The sequence below is a fragment of the Macaca thibetana genome, chromosome 15 (genome assembly GCF_024542745.1).
Source record: "Macaca thibetana thibetana isolate TM-01 chromosome 15, ASM2454274v1, whole genome shotgun sequence".
In the NCBI taxonomy this organism is placed as follows: domain Eukaryota; kingdom Metazoa; phylum Chordata; class Mammalia; order Primates; family Cercopithecidae; genus Macaca; species Macaca thibetana.
Genome location: NC_065592.1, coordinates 65,837,023 through 65,858,698, shown reverse-complemented (window position 1 = coordinate 65,858,698; position 21,676 = coordinate 65,837,023). Strand labels below are relative to the sequence as shown.

At 39.2% G+C, this 21,676-nt stretch overlaps 1 protein-coding gene across 1 annotated transcript; it reads right to left on the bottom strand.

The window, feature by feature from the left end:
• Positions 1-9,529: 9,529 nt before the first annotated feature.
• Positions 9,530-16,164, bottom strand: CER1 (cerberus 1, DAN family BMP antagonist). The gene is made up of 2 exons (XM_050759601.1): positions 11,960-16,164; positions 9,530-10,182 (listed from the first exon to the last, which is right to left on the bottom strand). Exons 1-2 carry the CDS (start codon positions 12,464-12,466, stop codon positions 9,886-9,888), a joined length of 804 nt encoding a protein of 267 aa, XP_050615558.1. The 5' UTR covers positions 12,467-16,164; the 3' UTR covers positions 9,530-9,885.
• Between the last annotated feature and the right edge of the window lie 5,512 nt (positions 16,165-21,676).

The following is a 21,676-nucleotide window of genomic DNA, read 5'->3' as shown; positions in this document are numbered from 1 at the left end:
ACATCCAACTGATTTTTGACAAAGGCACCAAGAACACACAATGGGGAAAGGTAAATGGTGTCAGGAAAACTGGATATTCACATGCAGAAAAATGAAATTAGACCCTTATCTCATATCACGTATAAAAATCAACTCAAAATGGATTAAAGACTGAAATGTAAAACCTGAAACTATAAAACTACTAGAAGAAAAGAGGGAAAAAGCTCCATGACATTGGTCTGGGCAGTGATTTATTTTGGATATGACCCCAAAAGCACAGGCAACAAAAGCAAAAATAGACAAATGGGTTTATAGCAAACAAAAGCTTCTGCATAGAAAGGAAGCAATCAATTGAGTGAACAGACAGCCTACAGAATGGGAGAAAATATTTGCAAAATATATGTCTGTTAAAGGGTAATACTCAAAATATGTAAGGAATGAAAACAACTTAATAGCAAGAAAATGAATATAGCAGTCCCCCCTTATCTGTAGTTTTGCTTTCTGTGGTTTGTTACCTGTGGTCAGCCACAGTCTGAAAATATTAAATGGAAACATTCAGAAATAATCAATTCATAATTTTTAAGTCATGTGCCATTCTGAGAAGTGTTATGTAATCTTGCACTGTCTGGCTTCATCTGCCCAGCATATGAATCATCTGTTTTTCCAGCATAACCATATTATATATATGCTACCTACCCTTTAGTCACTTAGCAGCCATCTCTGTTGTCAAAATTTTAAAAATAGTATAAATAGGGTTCTGTACTATCTACTGATTCAAAAATCCACTGGGGATCTTGAAAAATATCCTCTGTGGATAAGGGGGAAGCTACTGTAATCCAATTTAAAAATGGGCAAAGGATATGAATAGACATTTCTCCACAAGATATATACAAATCTTCAACAGACATATGAAAAAAAATGCTCAACATCCCTAATCATCAGGGAAGTGCAAATTAAAATCACAGTGAGATACCACCTCACACCTGTTAAAATGACTATTATCAAAAAGATGAAAGATAAGCATTAGTGAGGATGTGGAAAAATTAGCACATTTTTGGTGGGGATGTTAATTAGTATAGCCACTATGAAAAACAATGTGGAGCTTCCCTAAAAAACTACAAACAGAAATATTGTATGACCTAGCAGTCCCACCACTGGGTATAGATGTAAAGAAAATAAAATCAGGATGTCAAAGAGATATCTACATTCCTATGTTTACTGCAACATTATTTACAATCACTAAAATATGGAATTAAGCTAAGTGCCCATCAATAAATGAATGGATAAAGAAAATGTGTTATATACTCACAATAGAATACTATTCAACTTTAAAAAGGAAGGAAATCCTGTCATTTGTAACAACATGGATGAATTTAGAGGACACTATGCTAAGTGAAATAAACTAAGTATGAAAAGACAAGTACTGCACAATCTCACTCCTGTGGAATCTAAAACAAGAAAAGCTCTTATAGAAGTAGTAGAATGGTGATTACAAGGAGCTGGGATGGTTGCTGGGAACAGGTTGGGGGATGGTCAAAAGACAAAATTTCCCTAAGGAGGAATAATTCAAGAGATCTATTGTACAACATGGGGATAGAGGTAACAGTACCTTGTATTCTTGAAAAAACTAAAAGCGTAAAGTATTCTCACCACAAAAATGGTAACTGTGAGGTAATGTGTTATGGTTATTAGCTAGATTTAGTCATTTCACAATGTTATTTACTTCAAAACAATATGGTATAAGCAGTAAATGTGTATAATTTAATGTCAATTTAGAAAATTGTTTAAAGAGCAACTTATTTTAAGGAGAAAAAATCAACATACGTAAAGACCCTTATTTCCTCTGAGCTAAAAATGCAATTAAGTTAATGGGTAGGAGTAATATCACTCCTTAATTGCATAGAACTGAAATCTAAAGAGCCTGGAAGAGAGTTTCGGTGGAAAACAACAGGAGGATCAAAAAGGGTTAGGAGAACAGCACGATATTTTCTTTCTAGAAGAAATCTGAGCAGGAGTGCAGAATTCATGTGGTGAGTATTCTTCAGTGACTCCCTACCTCCCCATTATCTGACCTTGCAGCAAAATCCCTTGTGGAGCTTTAAAAATATATAGACCAAGGCCTGCTGATCCCCAAACGCCATTTTCACCCATTGGAAAAGCCTCTCTGTATTTTAAAAGCTCATAGGTAATTTTAATACACAACCAAGGTTCAGAAGCAGTTGCCTATAGAATGAAACCCAAACTCTCAGCCAGGAAAATTCTGTCTTCTCTAGGGCAGGATCCTGTCAGCCATCTTAGTCCTCCAATAGGCACAGTGCTTGACACTTAATAGACTCTAAATAAATGATAATTAAATTAATACATCAATGGGCTGGGTGGATGAATAGACTTTAATTAGGAGCCCTGAGGCATTAAAGATAATTTGAATATCCTGAAATGAGGGTAAGAAAGGGAAGGGAGCCCAAGGGGGAGACCAGAGGCAGGAAGCAGGAAAAGTGGATGCCAAAGAAAATTCTACCCAATTTGCAGTTTTTCTTAGAGCTATGACAGGATTTATAATCTCCTTTAAGGACAAGGGGGAGAATGGGGTATAGGGTCTTTTTTTGCTCATATATGCACATTTGGGAGCCCCTTCAATGAGGAGTTTACACTATGTTCTCATAATCCTGTAAAGCTACAGGACATTATTTTTCAAGGCTCAAAGACACTATTAAATCTCGTGGATCTCAGGCCTGAAGAGGGCATACTTTCCGTGATTTACTTGAGCTGGAGTAGGATGTTGACTCTGTCTATCCATTTAAGTTTTCACCCATTTCTTGTCTTAGGTTTGGGCAGGTTGCAGGTTTCCTTTTAATAACGTCATTGTGACTTATAAAACACTCTTATTGGAAATTCCTGTTTTTTGTACACGGGACATGAAAGAGGCGTGTTTCCCTTAGCTGGCAGACAAGAAGTTGTCATATTTCCTTGAAAACATTATTAACCAAGTCCCCACCCATAGGTGGGTCCCTGGTGATTATTTCTTTTGGAGGAAAGGAGGGGGAACAAAACAGGGTAAGAGGGAGGAGACCCACGAAATGAAAATCTGACTCTCCCCTGGAAATGTGGGTGGATAAATGAGGCCTCGCTTTTGGAAAACTAGTATTACAGGAAAGTCCATTCCTTTGCTCAGGGTACTATTACTCACTCATTTCACCACTGCGGACTCCTGCATGTGGGTATTAGATTCAACAAGGTGAAGAGGACCCACTAATGTGTATTTAAAATTCATCCTCTGTTCTCAAAATAGAAACCCAATTTTTCTGAGCTCCAGATGAAGAGGTTAATTCACATGATTTCCAAGGTTTCTTCCAGCTCTCTGGCTCAGCTGGACTCCAGGCTTTCTCTCATTTATTATACCCGCTGGTAAAATGTTTGTCTCATGAAAATGTTTGAGAAGCTCATCAAAATTTCGGACCTTCTCCCCTGAAGAACGCCCATACACACATTTATGTACACTCCAGGGCGGTTCATGAGCCCCTCTGAAACTACTTTTATAACCCATACCGGCTGGGCGCGGTGACTTGCGTCTGTAATCCCAGCACTTTGGGAGGCCCAGGCAGGTGGATTACCTGAGGTCAGGAGTTCAAGACCAGCCTGAGCAACATGGTGAAACCCCATTTCAACTAAAAATACAAAAATTAGCCAGGCGTGGTGGTGCGTGCCTGTAAGCCCAGCTACTCAGGAGGCTTGAGGCAGAAGAATCACTGGAAGCTGAGGCTGCAGTGAGCTGAGATCATGCCACTGCACTGAAGGCTGGGCAACAGAGCAAGACTCTGTCTCAAAAAAACAAAACAAAACAAAAACCTCATACCTTCCTAATCTGCTCAAAAACTCCCCATACATTCTTAAAATGTGCTGGCTGCTATTCAAAGCTTCCCAGACTATGTATACTAACCCATCCTTCTAAAAGTGGCTCCCAAAATTCGTTCATTTAGCTTACATGTATTGAGCATTTACCCCTTATAAAACATTAAAATCACATTTTATGTATATGTGTATATGTTTATGCAGTATGCAAATATAAAGCATACAACATACAGCATATATTAGGAACAGAAAGGCAACAAAGATATATACTTTGTTAAGGTATACATAAGTTATTATATAAAGACTTACCATTGCGGAGTTTATAATCTAGAAGGAAAGATTTTTTTTTTTTTTTTTTTTTTTTTTTTTGAGACGGAGTCTTGCTCTGTCGCCGGGGCTGGAGTACAGTGGCCGGATCTCAGCTCACTGCAAGCTCCGCCTCCCGGGTTCACGCCATTCTCCTGCCCCAGCCTGCCAAGTAGCTGGGACTACAGGCGCCCGTCACCTCGCCCGGCTAGTTTTTTGTATTTTTTTAGTAGAGACGGGGTTTCACCGTGTTAGCCGGGATGGTCTCGATCTCCTGACCTCGTGATCCGCCTGTCTTGGCCTCCCAAAGTGCTGGGATTACAGGCTTGAGCCACCGCGCCCGGCCTTCTAGAAGGAAAGATTTTAAGACAGATAAATAAATAATGATAAATTAAAAGGTGGGCCGGGTGTGTTTCTTCACGCCTGTGATCCCAGCACTTTGGGAGGCCGAGGTGGGCGGATCATTTGAGGTCAGGAGTTTGAGAGCAGCCTGGCCAACATGGTGAAAGCCTGTCTCTACTAAAAATACAAAAATTAACCAGGTGTGGTGGCGCACGCCTATAATCCCAGCTATTCGGGAGGCTAAGACAGGAGAATAACTTGAACCCAGGAGGCGGAAGTTGCAGTGAGCCGAGATGGTACCAGAGCACTCCAGACTGGGAGACACAGTGAGACTCCATCTCAAATAATAATAATTAAAAAAAAATAATTAATTAAAAAGTGGTAACAGCTGTGGCCCAACAGCCATTTGCTCTTTATTCCTTGATTTTGTTCCACTGCTCAATTATCCTAGACATAACTCATTTTATCTAGCTTTTTAAAAGGGACGGAAGTGGGAGAGACATTGGTGTGTGAATATTGAAGCATGATGCCTGGAACTGCAACAGCCACGTTGTGACTGAGAGAAGTTTTAGCTTGTAGAAAACGCACTGAAAGTCACAGAGCAGAAAGATGAAAGGAACCAGAGTCCTTGATGGAATGATAGAGCTGCTGACTTGACCAACCAAGGAACTGGCTGCCTTCCAGGCTTCCTGTTAGAGACATAGTACATTCCTTCTTAATACATTCTGAAGTGTGTTTCCTGCTACTGGAGTTGGAAACATCCTCACTGTTACAGGTGCGGTAAGACAGGCATGAATAACGGGCTCTGGGAATCAGAGAGGGGATGGACTAGTATTAAGTCTTTAACTTTGATTTGTATATATCTATGTGTGTGTCTATATATGTGCATATATTTGCAACATATGCATACATAAATATACATGTTATGTATATTTCTGTCTTTGCTATCTTGGGACAATATAGCATAGTAAGAAAGAGCTTAGGCTTTGGACTCATTCAGCTTCTCCTATTCCCTAACAGTGATACTGTGGGAAGGTTATTTATTTACATGAGCCTTAGCATCTTTATCTATAAATATTCCCTTCCTCATAAGGTTTCACGAGGATTAAATAAAATGATGTATAGAAAGTGTTTGGCACAGTGCCTGACACATGAGGTAACCTCAGTAGATGATACCTATTGATATTTTTTCTTTCATGCAGACAAAAAATATTTATTGAGTACCTACTGTGTGCTGGCCCCTTCCAGACATTAATTACAATCCTGAAAGAAACCTCCTGCAATATGATACCTGTTTTCATGGACCTCATAATTTAATTAATGATGACTGGAATAAAGATATAATTAAAAGTTGATATGAGTTCTATAAAACAAAGGTTTCAGTGTCATGAAATCATGTTAGACGTGAACCCGAACTTGTCTGAGGGTTAAGAAAGGCTTCACTGGGACAGTGGTTTTGAGCCTGGGGGTAGGGTGTGATGGAGAGATCATCATTCTAGAATATATGGAGGAGTAAACAAGTAGCAAAAACATGCAGTTACTTGTTCCTGGACAGTAGGATTCTTAAACTCAGGGATTATATTTAGATAATCATATACTCGTTTATTCATATTCTTTGTCCCCAGCACAGTGACCAGGCTCATCAGAGACACTCATAAGTATTTGTGGACTGAATGAATGAACCCCTCCAACTCTCATTCTCCCTGTCAAAAAAAAAAATGAGTATAAAATGTCTACTTCTAGGAGGTAACAAATATAAAGCATCTGAGCACATAGTAAGAACTCAATAATTAGTAGTCCTTATAAAAGTACTATTATCATTGCCTTAAAATTTACATACATTATCTCTGATACTACATTGTAAGCTCAAGGGTGGCAGGAAATATATCTTATTTATCTTTGAATATCTCAAGGTTCTTAGCACAGTGTCTTGCACAGAATAAATTAAATTATCTGTAAAAATTCAGAGGATAAATAAAAGTCTTATTTAGGAATTAAATTGACAGGTTAAAGAAATTGTGCAGATTGAGAAAATCAAAGCTAGGTTAACTACTCTCTGTAAGGAATACTTAGCTTCTAGAATAGAGATAAAATACAGATGGGAAAAACCTCTAAAAACTTTGTAAAAACAAACAAGAATTATGTGTGGTGAAAAATGCCCTTATAGAACAATTAATAGAGAATATCATGTACATAATTCACAACGCATTGCTTTAATGTCACCATCTCAGAGACCACTCAATCTAATCAATCTCTAGCATATTTTAATTATTTGCATACCACTTACAGCCATCTGATATTTTTCTTTTTAAGTTGATTGATTAATTGATTGAGTTTCAAATTACGTATCTCCCCCCATAGAATGTAAACTCTATAGGAGCAGTGATCTTATCTGACTTGTTCCCTTTTTGTATTCATGGCACCTAGAGCTGTATCTTCTACATAGTTGGTAGACAAATAAATACATGCTGACTAAAGCAGTGCATATAAAAATAATACTACATATTGTTTATGGAAGTATGTATAAATTTGCAAAATCATAAAAGGGAATTCAAAGTATAAGCAGGAATTTTTAAGGGTGTGATGTTTTATAGGCAAAAGCTTGGGGAATAAGACTCAGTGTGGTGGTCAAAAGGAACTTTACTTATATCTGAAATGGCTTATTAAAGAAAAGACTAGAAGCAAAAGATGACAAAATAGTAACTATTTATTTTGGTGATGGGAATTTCAGTGTTATGTTATTCTTTGCACTTCTCTGTGTGTTTTCAGTTTCTCAAAACAAATTTAAAAATAGAAGGTCTGAATGGAGAAGAATAAATTAATCCCTTGTAGTTTTACAGGATCTAAAGTTCTCTGAAGTGTTGTTATATACACTTGACCATCACAATAATTTTGAGGTAGTTATTACCAGCCTTATTTTATATGAGAGGAAAATGAGACCAAGATTTATGAAGAGGCATGCCATGAGGACCAACAACATCAAGGAAATATTTGCCTGATAACCTGACCTAGAGATGATTTCTTTTTTGAGATATAACATCAAAATCCTTCAGATATGAGAGAGCTAGATAAGAGGTGAAAAGAAATTAGCTTTGAGGCCTATAGGCAAGAGACCTGGAAGAGTTCAATATAAACTGACAAAGAACAAATGAGCAAATATTTTAATTCAAAATAGAAAATATTCTCCAAATGCTCTTAGGCAAATTGTTGCAACTTTTAAAGGCTTGCTTTTCTTACCCATAAAATACAGTGATTACCTACTTTATATAATTTTTGTGAGGATTAAATTGTTTACTTTTTGTAAAAGACAGCACAGTATCTGGCACTTAATAAATGTTCAATATTTGTGTTTTTCCTCTTGGTTTCTTATGCTCCTACATATTATGTTCAACCATTGTAAATTGCCTTTTTTGTAAGTAAAAATGATTGAATATGAGCAATTTCATTGAGTTTCATGCAATTATTCTATAAATGTAAGGTTTGATACCACTATCAACTATCCCATCTAGAATTTACATGCAAGGGAAGGGCAGACCAAAATTTGAATAAAACAGATAATTGTTTGGGGTTTGGGCTTGAGAGTCTATTTGCAAGGATGGATGAAAGGGATTTACAAGTACGTAAGGAGAAGGACAGTCCAATTGGCAGAGATGGGTTTTCATAATCAGGGTTAGGCAATTGCAATCATGACAGCTGTTTGATAGCTTTTGGCACCAAAATATATTGACCAGCTGAGATATCATTAATGCTTAACAATTTTATCCTTATGACCATATCTTGGCCAACTAGGTTGCCTTTGACCACCAAAGGGTATAATAATATATTCCAATGTAAATGCCATGTGTGTATCTGTATAACTCATATTCATGTTGATGTGTTGCATAATATACACTAAATATAAATGCCTTTGCTTCTTTAGAATGTCATGTTAGATGGTGTGATTAAAGAGGAATAGAATTAAAATATAAACTGATTTATTTAAAACGACAGTTATTCTGGGAAATGTGTGTGCACTAAAAGTAAAAGAAACCTAATTATCAAAATAATTTTTAAAAATAAAAATTTGAATAACTAGTCTAGAAAAAGTAGTCTGGGAAAAGGCAGTTCTGTACCATATATGTGTAAAAATTAATACAGGCAGGAGAGAGGTGATTGAGAGACTTAAACAGAAGGCTGCTTACAGATCAGAAGAAACCCTTGGGCCAGTGTCATAAGTCTATGAAGATATTCCAGAAATGCTTCAAGTTAGGTAATCTCCTGATAGTACCTTTAAATTATGAGATGAAACAAATAAGGGAAAAATATAAGAACATTTTTCAGAATGCTTCATATACTAAAATTTAATGCATTAAAATATCCAGAATATTTTCAGAACCTGTAATTTTGTCATTTGCTGAATAAAATTTATAGTACAAAGTTGTATTAAATAGCAAAAAACAGTCATTCAAACATAGAAACCTTACTACCTAACTCAAAATGCATGTGAGTAAATAATTTCGCCTGAAGATTGAATTCTTGGGGGTTACTTTCATTAGCATCTCTGGATTGATCTTTAAACCTGGTAGTGGTCATGTATTTTTCCTTCCTCATAATATAGGTACTTGTTTGGCTACCAGTGATTGTTCCTCTTCCCTATATAAACTACTAAAAGTAACATCACTGTTCCTTCTTCAAAGTCAGACACCTGACATTAAGTACTTTATATGAGGAGTATTGTTAAAAAGGAGGCAACCAAGCAAATTACTCCTGACATCTGTGGAAAGACTTAATCATCTGATAGAAGTCAAGTAAAACACTGCTTGGATTGCAAAAGTAACTACAAGTATGAGAATCTTTCCTACAAATACTTTACCTACCCTTCCTTCCTTCCTTCCTTCCTTCCTTCCTTCCTTCCTTCCTTCCTTCCTTCCTTCCTTCCTTCCTTCCTTTCCTTCTCTTCCTTCTACCTTCCTTCCTTCCTTCCTCCCTCTCTATCTTGCTTGTTTGCTTGCTGGTGATTTGACACACTATTAAAGAAGCCCATTTTTATGGTCTCACTTATTTCTTTTCCTTCTTTAGATGGAGGGCTTTTACCCAAACTTGGAGAAAATACATCACGGAATATTAGTAGTGGAAAGGATTTTAGCAATCATCTAGGTTGGGTCCCTCATTTATAGATGAAAATCTTTAGATGGAGAAAGGTTTTACAACTTAACATTCTATGGCCAGTTAGTGGCAGAAATGAGACAAGGTCCCAAACATGTACCAATAACTAGACTAATATCATTTCCTCTATCGTTCTATCTTAAAACTACTTTTCAAGTCACCTTTCCCTGAAAATGTTATGTACCCACTTAACATTTTCAGACTGAATAATCAGCATCTTTGCTGTGTGGTTTTGCTTTTCAAAGGTAATAGTGGGATAGCTCTTTAAGTCGAAACTCCTGGGATAAAGGAATCCTGGGAGCCAGCATGTAGGAAGTGTCCATCTTCATGCTCCGTCTTCACCTTGCACTGGCACTCCTCCACCAGCATCACCATCTTGATCACGGAGGAAACTTCAGTGCAGTTCAGTGGCAAGTGCATCGTGGTGAACTTGGCAGGCAAACAGTGAGAGCAGAAGGTATGGGAGTGCTGCTCAGCTCCAGGAAAATGAACAGACCCACATTTCCCAAAGCAAAGGTTGTTCTGAACAACTACTTTTTCACAGCCTTCGTGGGTTATAGTCTAAAAAGCAAACAGATTTCCATTACGTTATTTTGAATTATTTCTTTAACACACATAATGCAGAAGCTAGGGACTGTAAATCTGAGGATAATATACACTAAAAATTTCAAAGCTTTCCAATTTTGGATATAATTTGCAATATGCAAGTGATGGTATCTATAAGGGCATAGAACCACTTCAATTAAACTTTCTTTATTGAGCAAATTATTAAATAGCCTTTAGGGAATCCCTAAGTTAACATAAAAATATTTTACTCTACACTATTAGTGTCAGACTTTAAGAAATTTTGTTTAATTGGATGTGAGCAATTGAAAAATTCTAATGGTAATTATCTTACATAAGTAATGTGCCTTGCCTTTTTATTCCTCACAGCGCTTTGTGCATAGTAGACTCCCAATACATATTTGTTAAATTGATCATAGAATAGATTAGAACACTATGGGTTTAATTCTATCCTATTCTGCAAGACCTGTAGTACATTCAAGTCTATGAAGTTGTATGCAAGCAGAGTTACAATGTGTATGCCTGCAAATCATTGTGCATTACCTCACCTTTACCTCTCATAACTCCAAGCACCTAGCTTTATGTGCCTTTCAAAATATGTAAGAGTCAAACGTCTTAATTTTAATCTAATTAGCAATAGAATTCAAAAGAAGAATTTCAAAGGAAATTTGATTGCCTGATTCTTAGGAGTAATTTTCTAATTGCACATGGCCAACAGAGTAGTCATTATTATTTGGTAATTGACTTGTCATTGATACATATCCTTGCCTTTTCAGGCAGAATACTTAACTGCCTTGCACAGTCAATTGCCCTATTCTACTGCTTGCTTAGTTGGGTAGCATTACTCGACTATAAAATTTTACTCTACCCTGCATTGTTTTTGGTTCAATATCTTCATGTTTAAGGACCTAATGCAAGTTCTCAGTTTTAATTTAACATTTGGAATGTAGGTATTGCCAGAACCAGAGGAAGTAGACAGTAGGGTGCCCCTTTGTCTTAATAGCGTGGAATTGATCATAATAACTACAAATCAGTCAACACAACATGAATCAGGAGAAATAATCTCAGGGGAGGAGAGATAATCTCACATCGATTGATTTTTTTAAAAGCTCATATGAGAAAATAAATGAAATCACTTTTTTGCTATCATAATACTAGAAATGATATGACAACTTTTGCCTGAGAACCTCAACATACTTTGAGGTTGTGGGATAGCTTTAGTAAGCCATTAAAGAAGCCCCTTATAAACCTATAAAGTAGTTAAGTACGGAAATATGGGGATGAAGACCATTGTAAATGGATATGAGAGTGTTTGGGGAGGAGTCCAATGCACCCCACCTTATCAACAAATGGAGTTGACCTGCTCATCCACATATGAATAGAGTGCAGAAAGATAGCTACAGAGGAGTTCTGGTGATTACTCTAAATTCTCAGTTTCCTAACTGAGGGTACAGTCTGACTCATATCTCTGAGTAGATCACTTCCAATGCAAAAATAAATGAATAAAACAAAGCTCTGTGTCTTCAATGTGAATGATTACTGATATCGACAGATTCATCATATCATTCTTGCAGCATTTCCAGAATGCCAAGAAAAAATGGAAAGGTCAGAAGGAAACTTAACCTTTGCCAAATCCTATGATGAATGCCTAAGGACCAAATCTGTAGTTAAGCTAGAGTCAGGCTCCCAACAGCCTTTTCCCTTACTCTCCATCCATCCCAGTTGTCCACTACCACCTACAAACCCTTACCTGCTCTCCCCACAGAACACATACCTGGCTGAAAGGCACTGTCCTGCAGGTCTCCCAATGTACTTCATGGCTTTTGATGGGCAAGATGACCCCCTGAGAAGCCGGACTTTTCCTGAACATGAAGTGGTGCCAGAATTTCTTGGCTTCTTCCCGAAGAGGAGATTTCTCCATTTTCATCCCGTCTATCGGCTGGATGAGGGACTGGTTCCCAGGTGGGAAGTGCTCACTATCTGAGTCCCTGGATGGACGCATTTCTCTCTCAGGCTTCTTCCAGAACCTGCCAAATCTGGACAGCATCTTCTCTCTCTGCCGCTGGCCTTCCCCTGCAGGGCTGGTGCCTACAAGGTGTGGCACTGCGACAAACAGATCTGGCTTCTCCTCAGCTTCTTCATGGTTGCTGGTGGGGAGCTCTCTTTGATTCCTTGGCAGGAGTGCAGGGGAAAGAGAATTCTGATTCTGGCGGCCATCCTGGTGCCGTGTGGCCTTTCCTAGAGGCAGGAGTACTAGCAGCTGCAATAAGAGGAGATGCATGCTGTCAGGGGCCCAAGCTTCTTTTGTAAATGATGAGGCCCAAAGGAGAGGCTCATTCTCTGCAGGACTGGGAAAAAGGAAATCGTATATATAGATACCTGCCTGGTGGGATGGGAAGGCAGGTGGTCAGTAACCAGGCAGAGTAAACACATTTATTGTTTGCTTGAAATGTGTAGTGCTAATGGCCTCCTGCCGTCACTTTGGTTTTGTGTATTTTAAAAGGCCCCAGTGAAAGCCTGGGACCCAGGGGGTAATTAGCTGAGAGTTTAGCTATGTCTGAGGCTTAAAGAGCAGTATTAGCAAAGACAACACATTCTTTGCCTAAATTTCCCATGGCTGTTGTCAGAAGAAGGACTAGAGTCAGCTCACATTTGCTGTGCATTTGCATTGGGCTGGAATAGAATAGACAAGATATGTTGCTGTGAGAGAAGTATATTGGATAAAAATTAAAGGCATACATTTAGAAAAAGCCCAGGCCTTTAGGAAGGCTACACACACACACACACACACACAAAGAAGTATATCAAAATTGTAAGGAGAAGAAAGGAAGAGCTAGAAGGATGTTAATTTTTTTGATCAACGGACATATTGCTTTTTACTTATATGTGAATTGGGGTTATTGATTTTTGCATGGTAACTGAGTAAAGGGAATACATTTTCCTTTCCACACATAGAAACTCCCAATTCCCAAGTTAATCCTCTCACATTAAGAATCAATTACTGGGTGCTAAATTTCACAACTGGTCAGTCATCAGATAAACTCTTCCAATTGTTCACATGTTTCTCAACAGGATACCACATAATAGACTGACAGCTCATCAGTCTTCAATGAGGTTGGGGAAACGTCTCCCTCCAGCCATCCTAGTGATTTTATTTTTCTTTTAAACAAAGAGCCAGACATGAGAACGTGGATTCTAAGAACCAGGTTTGATAACTTTGGGCGTGAAGCTGGCTAGTCAGTTTCTTACCTTATTGAATCCACATGATCTCCCCTTGTTTTACACTAATTGATGGCCAGGCTAAAGAAAGATTGAGACAAGTAGGAGTCTTCAGGGATCAAAGGAAAATTTTAAAAATAACTATCATTCAAAACTATCATGAATCAGCTTAGGATACAAAAAAGAAACGTGTCCATAAAACTGAAACCCCAGAATGGAGTCCAATCAACCTACCACATGACTCAAACAGTATTTCCACTGGGAAGCAATGCAATATCTGTTTTTATTTCTCCCCTTTTAACTCAATCACTATATTCCTTGCTTTCAGTAACACAAATAGTCCTGGCACATGTTCCCCCTTTTTTGTCAATACTGATTAAGCTTTCTTTCCAAGAAGTGACCCATTGGAATCTGTTTTTCAGGCATTTCTGTTCTTCTTGATAGCCATGCCTGATTTTTATGAAATAAAGCCTTAAGTCCCTTTACCCACGATAATGAGCTATTTTTAACATGGACCATCACTTTACCAGAATGCCATGAGTGGAGACATATTGTACTTGTACCAAATATCTTTGGAACATGTGCTAGTATTAATGAAAGGTGCTGTTGATATAGAATAAATGAGCATTTGTATTTGCCATTGCTTTTTTTATTTTAGAAAAAGGGTTGCGCTCTGTTGCCCAGTCTGGAGTGCAATGGTGCAATCATAGCACTCTGTAACCTCAAACTCCTGGGCTCAAGCAAGCCTCCTGAGTAGGTGGGACTACAGGCACACCACCACACCTGGCCATTTAAAATTCTGTGTTGTTGCTGAAACAGAGCCTCACTATGTTGCCCAAGCTGTTCTGAAACTCTCGGCCTCAAGCCATCCTCTTGTCTCTGCCTCCCAAAGTGCTGGGATTACAGGTGTGAGCTACCGTGCTATTTCAACATCTTTGTTTTTTTAATTGACTGCTATTTGAATTTCTTAATTCCCCTCAGCCATCCAATGCAATATGCTTTCCAGAACCAGTCACTAGGCCTCCTGGTGTAAATATGGTGTGGAAGCCAGCTATGATACCTTTCCTGAATCCTTTTAAATGTACTTTTCAGTAACCCGAAATTCCATTGTTATCAATCAGAGTATCTACTATTTCCCAAAACTAAAGACTATCTCAGAAATTCTATCTCAGGTCTCAGTTTGCTTGGCTCTGGAATTACTGAACATAAGATACAGTTGAATAATTCCTGTTGAACTGAAATTTGTAGAAGACTCACTTTGTGTGTCAAGAATCATATTAGATACTGGTAGATAATTGAAAAATGAGTAAAACTTTGTCACTGCCCTCAAGTAGGTTAGATAGTCTGGTGGCATTTATTATGCATCATCTAACTTTATTGCATAAAAATCATCTATAGGGATGTCAGTTATCCATTTTTCACTTTCCTTTAGTCCTAAACTTCCCTTCCTCTGATCCTAATTTGGGGCTTATAAGTGCCATTTAAAAATCACTCACAGAGAATATCCTTTTGCTGTTCTGTCACTTCTTTTGAGAACATGTGCAAATATCTTGAAATGTTCTCCCTACCCCCGTTAGTAAATACTATCCCTGAAAAGTAAATCTAGCAAAGCTAAGCCTGCTGTGATGAGAACCATGAAACATAAGCCTATCTCCAACCTCTGTCTTTTTCAGCTAAAGGCAATGACTATCGCCTTTCACCACCGTGTCCATTCACCAATTCTAAAGCCGTTGATACACTATGTGTGTATAATTATGTATGTATAACATGTAATATATGTATAATGTAATACATTAAAATCTCTTAAGAATGTAAGTGAATTTTTATAGCTTTTAGCAAAACTATGCTGCCTTTGTTTGGTCTTCAGTTGATACAGGCATCTAGTTACCTCTCAATTTGGATGAACCAAATGGAAATGGAAGTAGGTCTGGAGAAGGTCTCCAGACACAGTAGGAAGCTTTCATGAGGAGACAGCATCACCAATTACTAGTGCACTTAGTACCAAATGCCACAATGAAGGGTGGGCCTGAGCTCATGTGAGTGAGCCCAAGCCTGCTAAGTCTACTTCCTGGAACAACCCTAGACATGCATGAGAACCAGAGGGGCCAATCCCCGAATCCATTCATTTCCACGTACAGTTCAGGCTTTCAGCATAATCTGGCTGTTTTCAACTTGACTCGGGTTTCTTAGGCACTAAGATGTCTTCAGGAACTCTAAAGGACCTCAAGAAGATACCTACATAAAAAATGTTTTCATATGCTGGTGACACTTTTACAAAATGGACAAGAAAAGAGGCCCAGCCACTTAAGACATGTTGAGGTGGTTTGTCTCCTCTTCAGAGGTCCCCAGTGTGCCTATGAGAGGACAGCACCAGCTACATTTTCTGTCCCTCTTACAGACTCTCAGAAGACACTTAAAAAGAAGCCCAGTGCTCTCCAAGGGCGAACAGAGAGACTACATTCTTCCCTGAAAACCCGTCTTAAATCAACAAAAGGTGAGAGGCAGTGTTGAGGTGGGGGGTGGACATTAGAGTTAAACAGGACAACTGATTGCTGGAAAAGGACGTTTGGGTTGAAGGATTCAGGGGAGAAAACTGACTGGGGAGCATGCCACTGCCTCATCACTACCTCTTTTCAAAACACAATAGCAATATATATATATTTTTAACTCAGAAGAAAACAGAACCTTTTTTCTTTTCCAAGGAACAAGGAAAAGGGGAAATTAGGATATATGATTTCCCCTTAAAACTTTTTTTTTTTTTTTTTTTTTTTTTTTGAGACGGAGTCTCGCTGTGTCTCCCAGGCTGGAGTGCAGTGGCCGGATCTCAGCTCACTGCAAGCTCCGCCTCCCGGGTTTACACCATTCTCCTGCCTCAGCCTCCCGAGTAGCTGGGACTACAGGCGCCCGCCACCTCGCCCGGCTAGTTTTTTGTATTTTTTGGTAGAGATGGGGTTTCACCGGGTTAGCCAGGATGGTCTCGATCTCCTGACCTTGTGATCCGCCCGTCTCGGCCTCCCAAAGTGCTGGGATTACAGGCTTGAGCCACCGCGCCCGGCCCTTAAAACTTTTAATAAACAATTTAGTTAATTATTCAAAATGTAGACTTTCTCCTCTCCTTTCCGTGGAGAAGACACGTAAGGAAGAACTCCATTCCCTAAAGCTGCTCCTTTAACTGGACTAATTCTTTCATTCTTACAGCGCATACCTGAGTGCCAGCTCCGTTCTGGGAACTGGAGGTAAGTGGTGAGAGTGTCTTTGCTCAGGTTCAGGTCTAGTGGATTTTGCAATCGATAGGGACAGCCTAGTATATTCAAAATAAGTTTTACGAGGAAAATTTAGGCCAGGTGTGGTGGCTCATGCCTGTAATCCCAGCGCTTTGGGAGGCCAAGGTGGGTGGATCACCTGAGGTCAGGAGTTCGAGACCAGCCTGGCCAACATGGTGAAATCCTGTCTCTACTAAAAATACAAAAATTACCTGGGCACAGTGGCGGGCACCTGTAATCCCAGCTACTCTGGAGCCTGAGGCAGGAGAATCGCTTGAACTTGGGAAGCGGAGGTTGTAGTAAGCTGAGATCATGCCACTGCCCTCCACCCTGGGTGACAAAGGGACACTTCATCTCAAAAAAAAAAAAAAAAAAAGAAAGAAAATTTAGAAAATTTAGGCAGGCATCATTCCTGTACTAATCAGGGACTTTCAGGTAGATCCAAATCCCAAAGATGTAGTGAACTGTATGCTTTATTTCTGCTAATTTTATTCAATAATAAATATTTGTTGAATTCAAGGAAGCACTGTAGACATGGTGCAGTACATTTCTCTTATTTTTAAGTAATAAATACGCATAGTAACAAAATTCAAATAACACACAAAAAAATGCACAGCGAAAGGTTGATCTTCCTCTGACCACACCCCAGGCTGCCTGTCCTTGCCATGGAGAGAACCATTGTTATCAGTTTCTTTATTCAGTCTTTTAAAACTGTCACCCAAAGATACCAAAATGTGTGACCAGTGGAAAAGGACAAATATCAAATGGTGTAACTGCCAACAAAAAAAAATCCCCATTTCCACTTCAAGGTACTGATGCTTAGATTGTCTTTTAAAGATTAGATTATACTGTTTGTAGTTTCAGTGATCTCACTGCCCTCTGTTCAAAAAAGCCCCCAACACCATTGAGAAGTAGTTTGATGTATTTTGGGTATTTTGTTTTTTGCATCTGAAGATGTATCTAGTACTGTGCACAAGTCACGGACAATACCTGCATGTGTCTAATCAGCTACCTACCAAGACTGCAGAGAGAGCCCCTGCAAATCTGAGAATTAGGCCAAGGCAGCCTGAGCTATCCCTTACCATGTGCCCCACCTTCCTACCTGTCCATGCATCCCCAATACCTGTTCCTATACTTATAGCCAGTTCAGGATGCAGTCACTGATGCAACATCTCTATCCTACTCCTTCTTCCTCATCTTTAAAATTTACCTTGTCTGTTTTTCCTTCTGTAAAAAGGTTATCTCAGAGCTCAGTAATGTCAGTGGAAGTATCTCTGGACTTGAGGCCAAAAAATCTAGATCTGATTCCTCGATCTGCATTACAGCTTGTAAACTCTATGACATCAGGCACTTAACTTTATGTCCCTGAAAGTCTGTAGAGGCAATATTACTTGCCCTGTCTTCCTCATTTAGCCCACGGTCTTTCTTTTCACCCTGAATCTTACTATCATCCTGGGCGACTTCCGTGTCCATGTGGTTGGGTTTGACCATTAGCATTCCATCAGTATCCCTTGGAAGTCCCTTTCGATACCCTGGCTGAAATCTGACTACTCATGTAATGGCCTCCCTACCCCCATTACATTCTGACCCGTTACTACCAAGAACAGCTCTACCTCTAAACTGTGAACTCACATTCCACTCTCTCATAACAACATTTTGTTGTTTCAGTTCCTACAGCATCTGTCCCCTACTTTATCTCTGTCATAGTACTATCACCATTGTCATGAAATAATTTTTGACCGAACATTTGTTTAACATCTGTCTCCACTTCAGATTTTAAAGTCCATAAAAGTAGGGTCTTTTTAGTCATCAGCTCAGGCTCTAGCACAGCCCTTCACATAATAAATGCCCTAAAATATTCATTTAATAATAAATGAATTATGTAATTAATTGATTAACATATATAAATTCTTTGTCTTCATTTTCTTCCCTATCCAGTTAATTCCATGGTCCATCTCTTCAAACTTTTTCCATATTTCCAACTCCCTAGTCCCTTTTTTATTCTCTCACACCCATCTAATAAAAGTCCAACACTGGGGCCTGGCATGGTGGCTCACGCCTGTAATCCCAGCCACTCGGGAGGGTGAGGCATGAGAATCGCTTGAGCCCAGGAGGCAGAAGCTGCAGTGAGCTGAGATTGTGCCACTGCACTCCAGCCTATGCGACAGGGTGAGACTCTGTCTCAAAACAAAAACAACAACAAAAAGTCCTACCCTGAAAACACCCAGCTGTTCATCTTCCCTGGACCCACACCTGGCATAGGGAATGCTTTCAGAGACACGGACAAATGGGCAAAAATAGATTCTACACAAATTTCCTTCTGTCTCAATGGAACCCTCAACTCTGCTCAGCAATCTTTCTCATTCCTCTGTTCAACTTGCTTTGCATTTTCCATGTAGGTTAGTGAAAGCCTTCTCTAACTATCTTAAACCTTTGACTGCTCTGCCTCTTTCATCGTTTTCAGTAAATGCCCCTTTTTCTGCAGAGAAAGATAGGAGCTATCATATACGCGGGTCTCCTCACATTTGACCATCAAACCACACCAGTTCGTTTCTCCTCTCCACTCTGCTCTTGGAATCACATCCTTTCCAACCAACTTTACTCCGTAGTCTACCCTGAATTGTCAAACTTTCGCACTCCACTGGATGCTTTTATATAATGTTTGATCATTTCAAATTTTCTTGATTCCATAGAAGTTTTCAGTGTTGTCTTCTGCCTTTGCCAGTCAAATATTGGGAAGCTTTGTCCCAACCCAACCTCTACTTTCTCACATCCACTTCCGGATTTACAAGGGAGGCATCTCCTCCATGATACTGAGATTTATTTGGGACTCTGAAAAGCCAAGTTCCTTCTTGATTCGGCCATTCAGGGATTCCTTGGGCTTGTCTTAATTTGGGTACATGCATATGTTTTTACCCAGAAAGCGAGGATCCTCAAGGGCAGGGATTATGTTTGCTGGAGACCACACTGTCAGCAACTTCAAGAAAAGGGATTTTGTTTAATGCATTTTTCTGTTGTTTTTCCATTCCTGGTCCCTCAGTCTACCTTTAGGAGGTGAATGAATGTTTGTTCCAACATATTGAGTCCAATAAAAATGTGAAAGGAAACTTCTGACATAGGCCCTTGTTGCGTTTTACTTTCTAAGAAGTATCTCTTTGTCCTGGAGAACTTATCCTTAATTCTCTGTGTTTAGATTCTATTTTAAAATCAAAGTTCCATGGAATCTGGGACTAAACTATCCTTCATTTCCCAGCCTGGCCACAGTCTCAGAGCAGGCCTTTGAACATTGACACACCAGCCACACTTCCCAGGCATGTCTCCCCTGAAGGATAATCACACTCCTAAAAAAGGTAATTCTTGCCAGAGGACTATATGTCTGTTGGGTAACTTTATGCAGCTTGTAAATTGTTTGACTCCAGTTGGAGCATGGGGGTGGTGTATCACCAACAGAAATGAGTGTAGGGGGCATCTGTCTGAAAACTGTTCCCCCACTGGCCACCTTGCCAGTTTCTGCTTATACAATGCAGGCAGCTTGGGGGAACCATATTGTCCCTATAAGCTCATAACACATGGACAAATGATTAAAAACACATGGAAAACAGTTCCACAGCTAAGCTAAAATTCAGATGGGAATGGAAAATCAACTTGCAAAGCTTTCAACTGACTCAGGGCCAAATGTAGGACAGAATGTGAGGAGAAGTTGCCAAAAGAGAGGAAAGTTGGGGAAAAAAGCAAGTCATGGATAGGAAACCTAAAACAATGACGCCTTGTATTGACAACGCTTCTCTAAGGCTCTCCAAGAGTAGTACCAAATTCAACTCTTTGGAAATATTAAGACCTTCATTTCGTGAAAGAGTTTAGACAGATTTATATTTTCTACCCTCTATAAACAAGAGTTGGCTTGACTATCTTGGCAACACCTAGGCAGAAACATAATCTTAAGTATCTTAAGTAAGTAACATAAATATTAAAAGATTACACATTTTTCCTCCGAGGTGTGGGAATTAAGTAACAAGGTGGCATGAGGCAAACTGTGAAAAGTTGTGACAATAAAATGAAAAGCAAAGCACAACTTTCCAGTCAGGGTTTGCCTTCTGTTGGTACCTGATGCTGGGCCCAGGTTTGCCATCAAGCTGGCAGGCCTTAGTCACATTTGCAAAAGTTCGACTTGGTTCAAATCTGAAACTCTTAAGAAGCCTGTTATTTGTGTTTAGTCACTAAAATGACCTCAGTGATTCTACTGGGTAGGAAATCTGTAAGCAAGAAAATAATTTACTGTGAGCCAATCCCTGCTGGGTCATTCTGGGTAGCTTCTGCCCTGAATCCTTACTGACTCCCCCACACACTGAACCACCTTTCTCTCTGATGAGCACCACTTAGACTTTCAAGTGTTGATTTGGGGCATGATTTGCAAACAGTCCTCCTCAATATATGCAACAAATGTGTTCTTTCAATGCTGAATGTAAAAGGAAATTTTGAAAATATGGCTTCATGGAGGAGCTATGCTCTTTGGGTGATAGAAAATAACTATCAACCAAGTCCAATCCATTAACAAAGCAAATAGGATCATCCTTTCTGTCATGTGAAAAACTATTCCCTAATTTATCTCTCTTTAGAAGGAGATTTGTGTATCATTGATCACATCTGAAAGCAAGACGTCCTGGGGTTTTAGAAAGGACTCCCTTAGTCATCTGGATTCCTCCGAGAATTGAAAACACATGTTGAACACAAATGTCCTAGCATACAGGAAAGTTCTCACTTGTGATATGGCAACTTAAAGCCCTAATTCTTCCACCCCCAGCTCCTCCTTCCTGCTGGGGTTGGTTACTGGTGAGAACAAGCACTGCTTGAAGTTGTCACCCTATTCCAAGTGTGGTGAATACTATTCCATCGTAGTCAAAAAACATATTTTGTATGACTTGAATCCTTTAAAATTTATGGAGACTTATGTTGTGTCCCAGAATATGGTCTGCCTAGTAAATATGTCACGTGCACTTGAAAAGAATGCA

Excerpts from the sequence above, each read along its gene's own strand:
- CER1 (XM_050759601.1), bottom strand. The coding sequence starts at position 12,466 with ATGCATCTCCTCTTATTGCAGCTGCTAGTACTCCTGCCTCTAGGAAAG. Across the intron at positions 10,183-11,959 it reads GGACAGTGCCTTTCAGCCAG|ACTATAACCCACGAAGGCTG; the intron begins GTATGTGTTCTG and ends TTTGCTTTTTAG.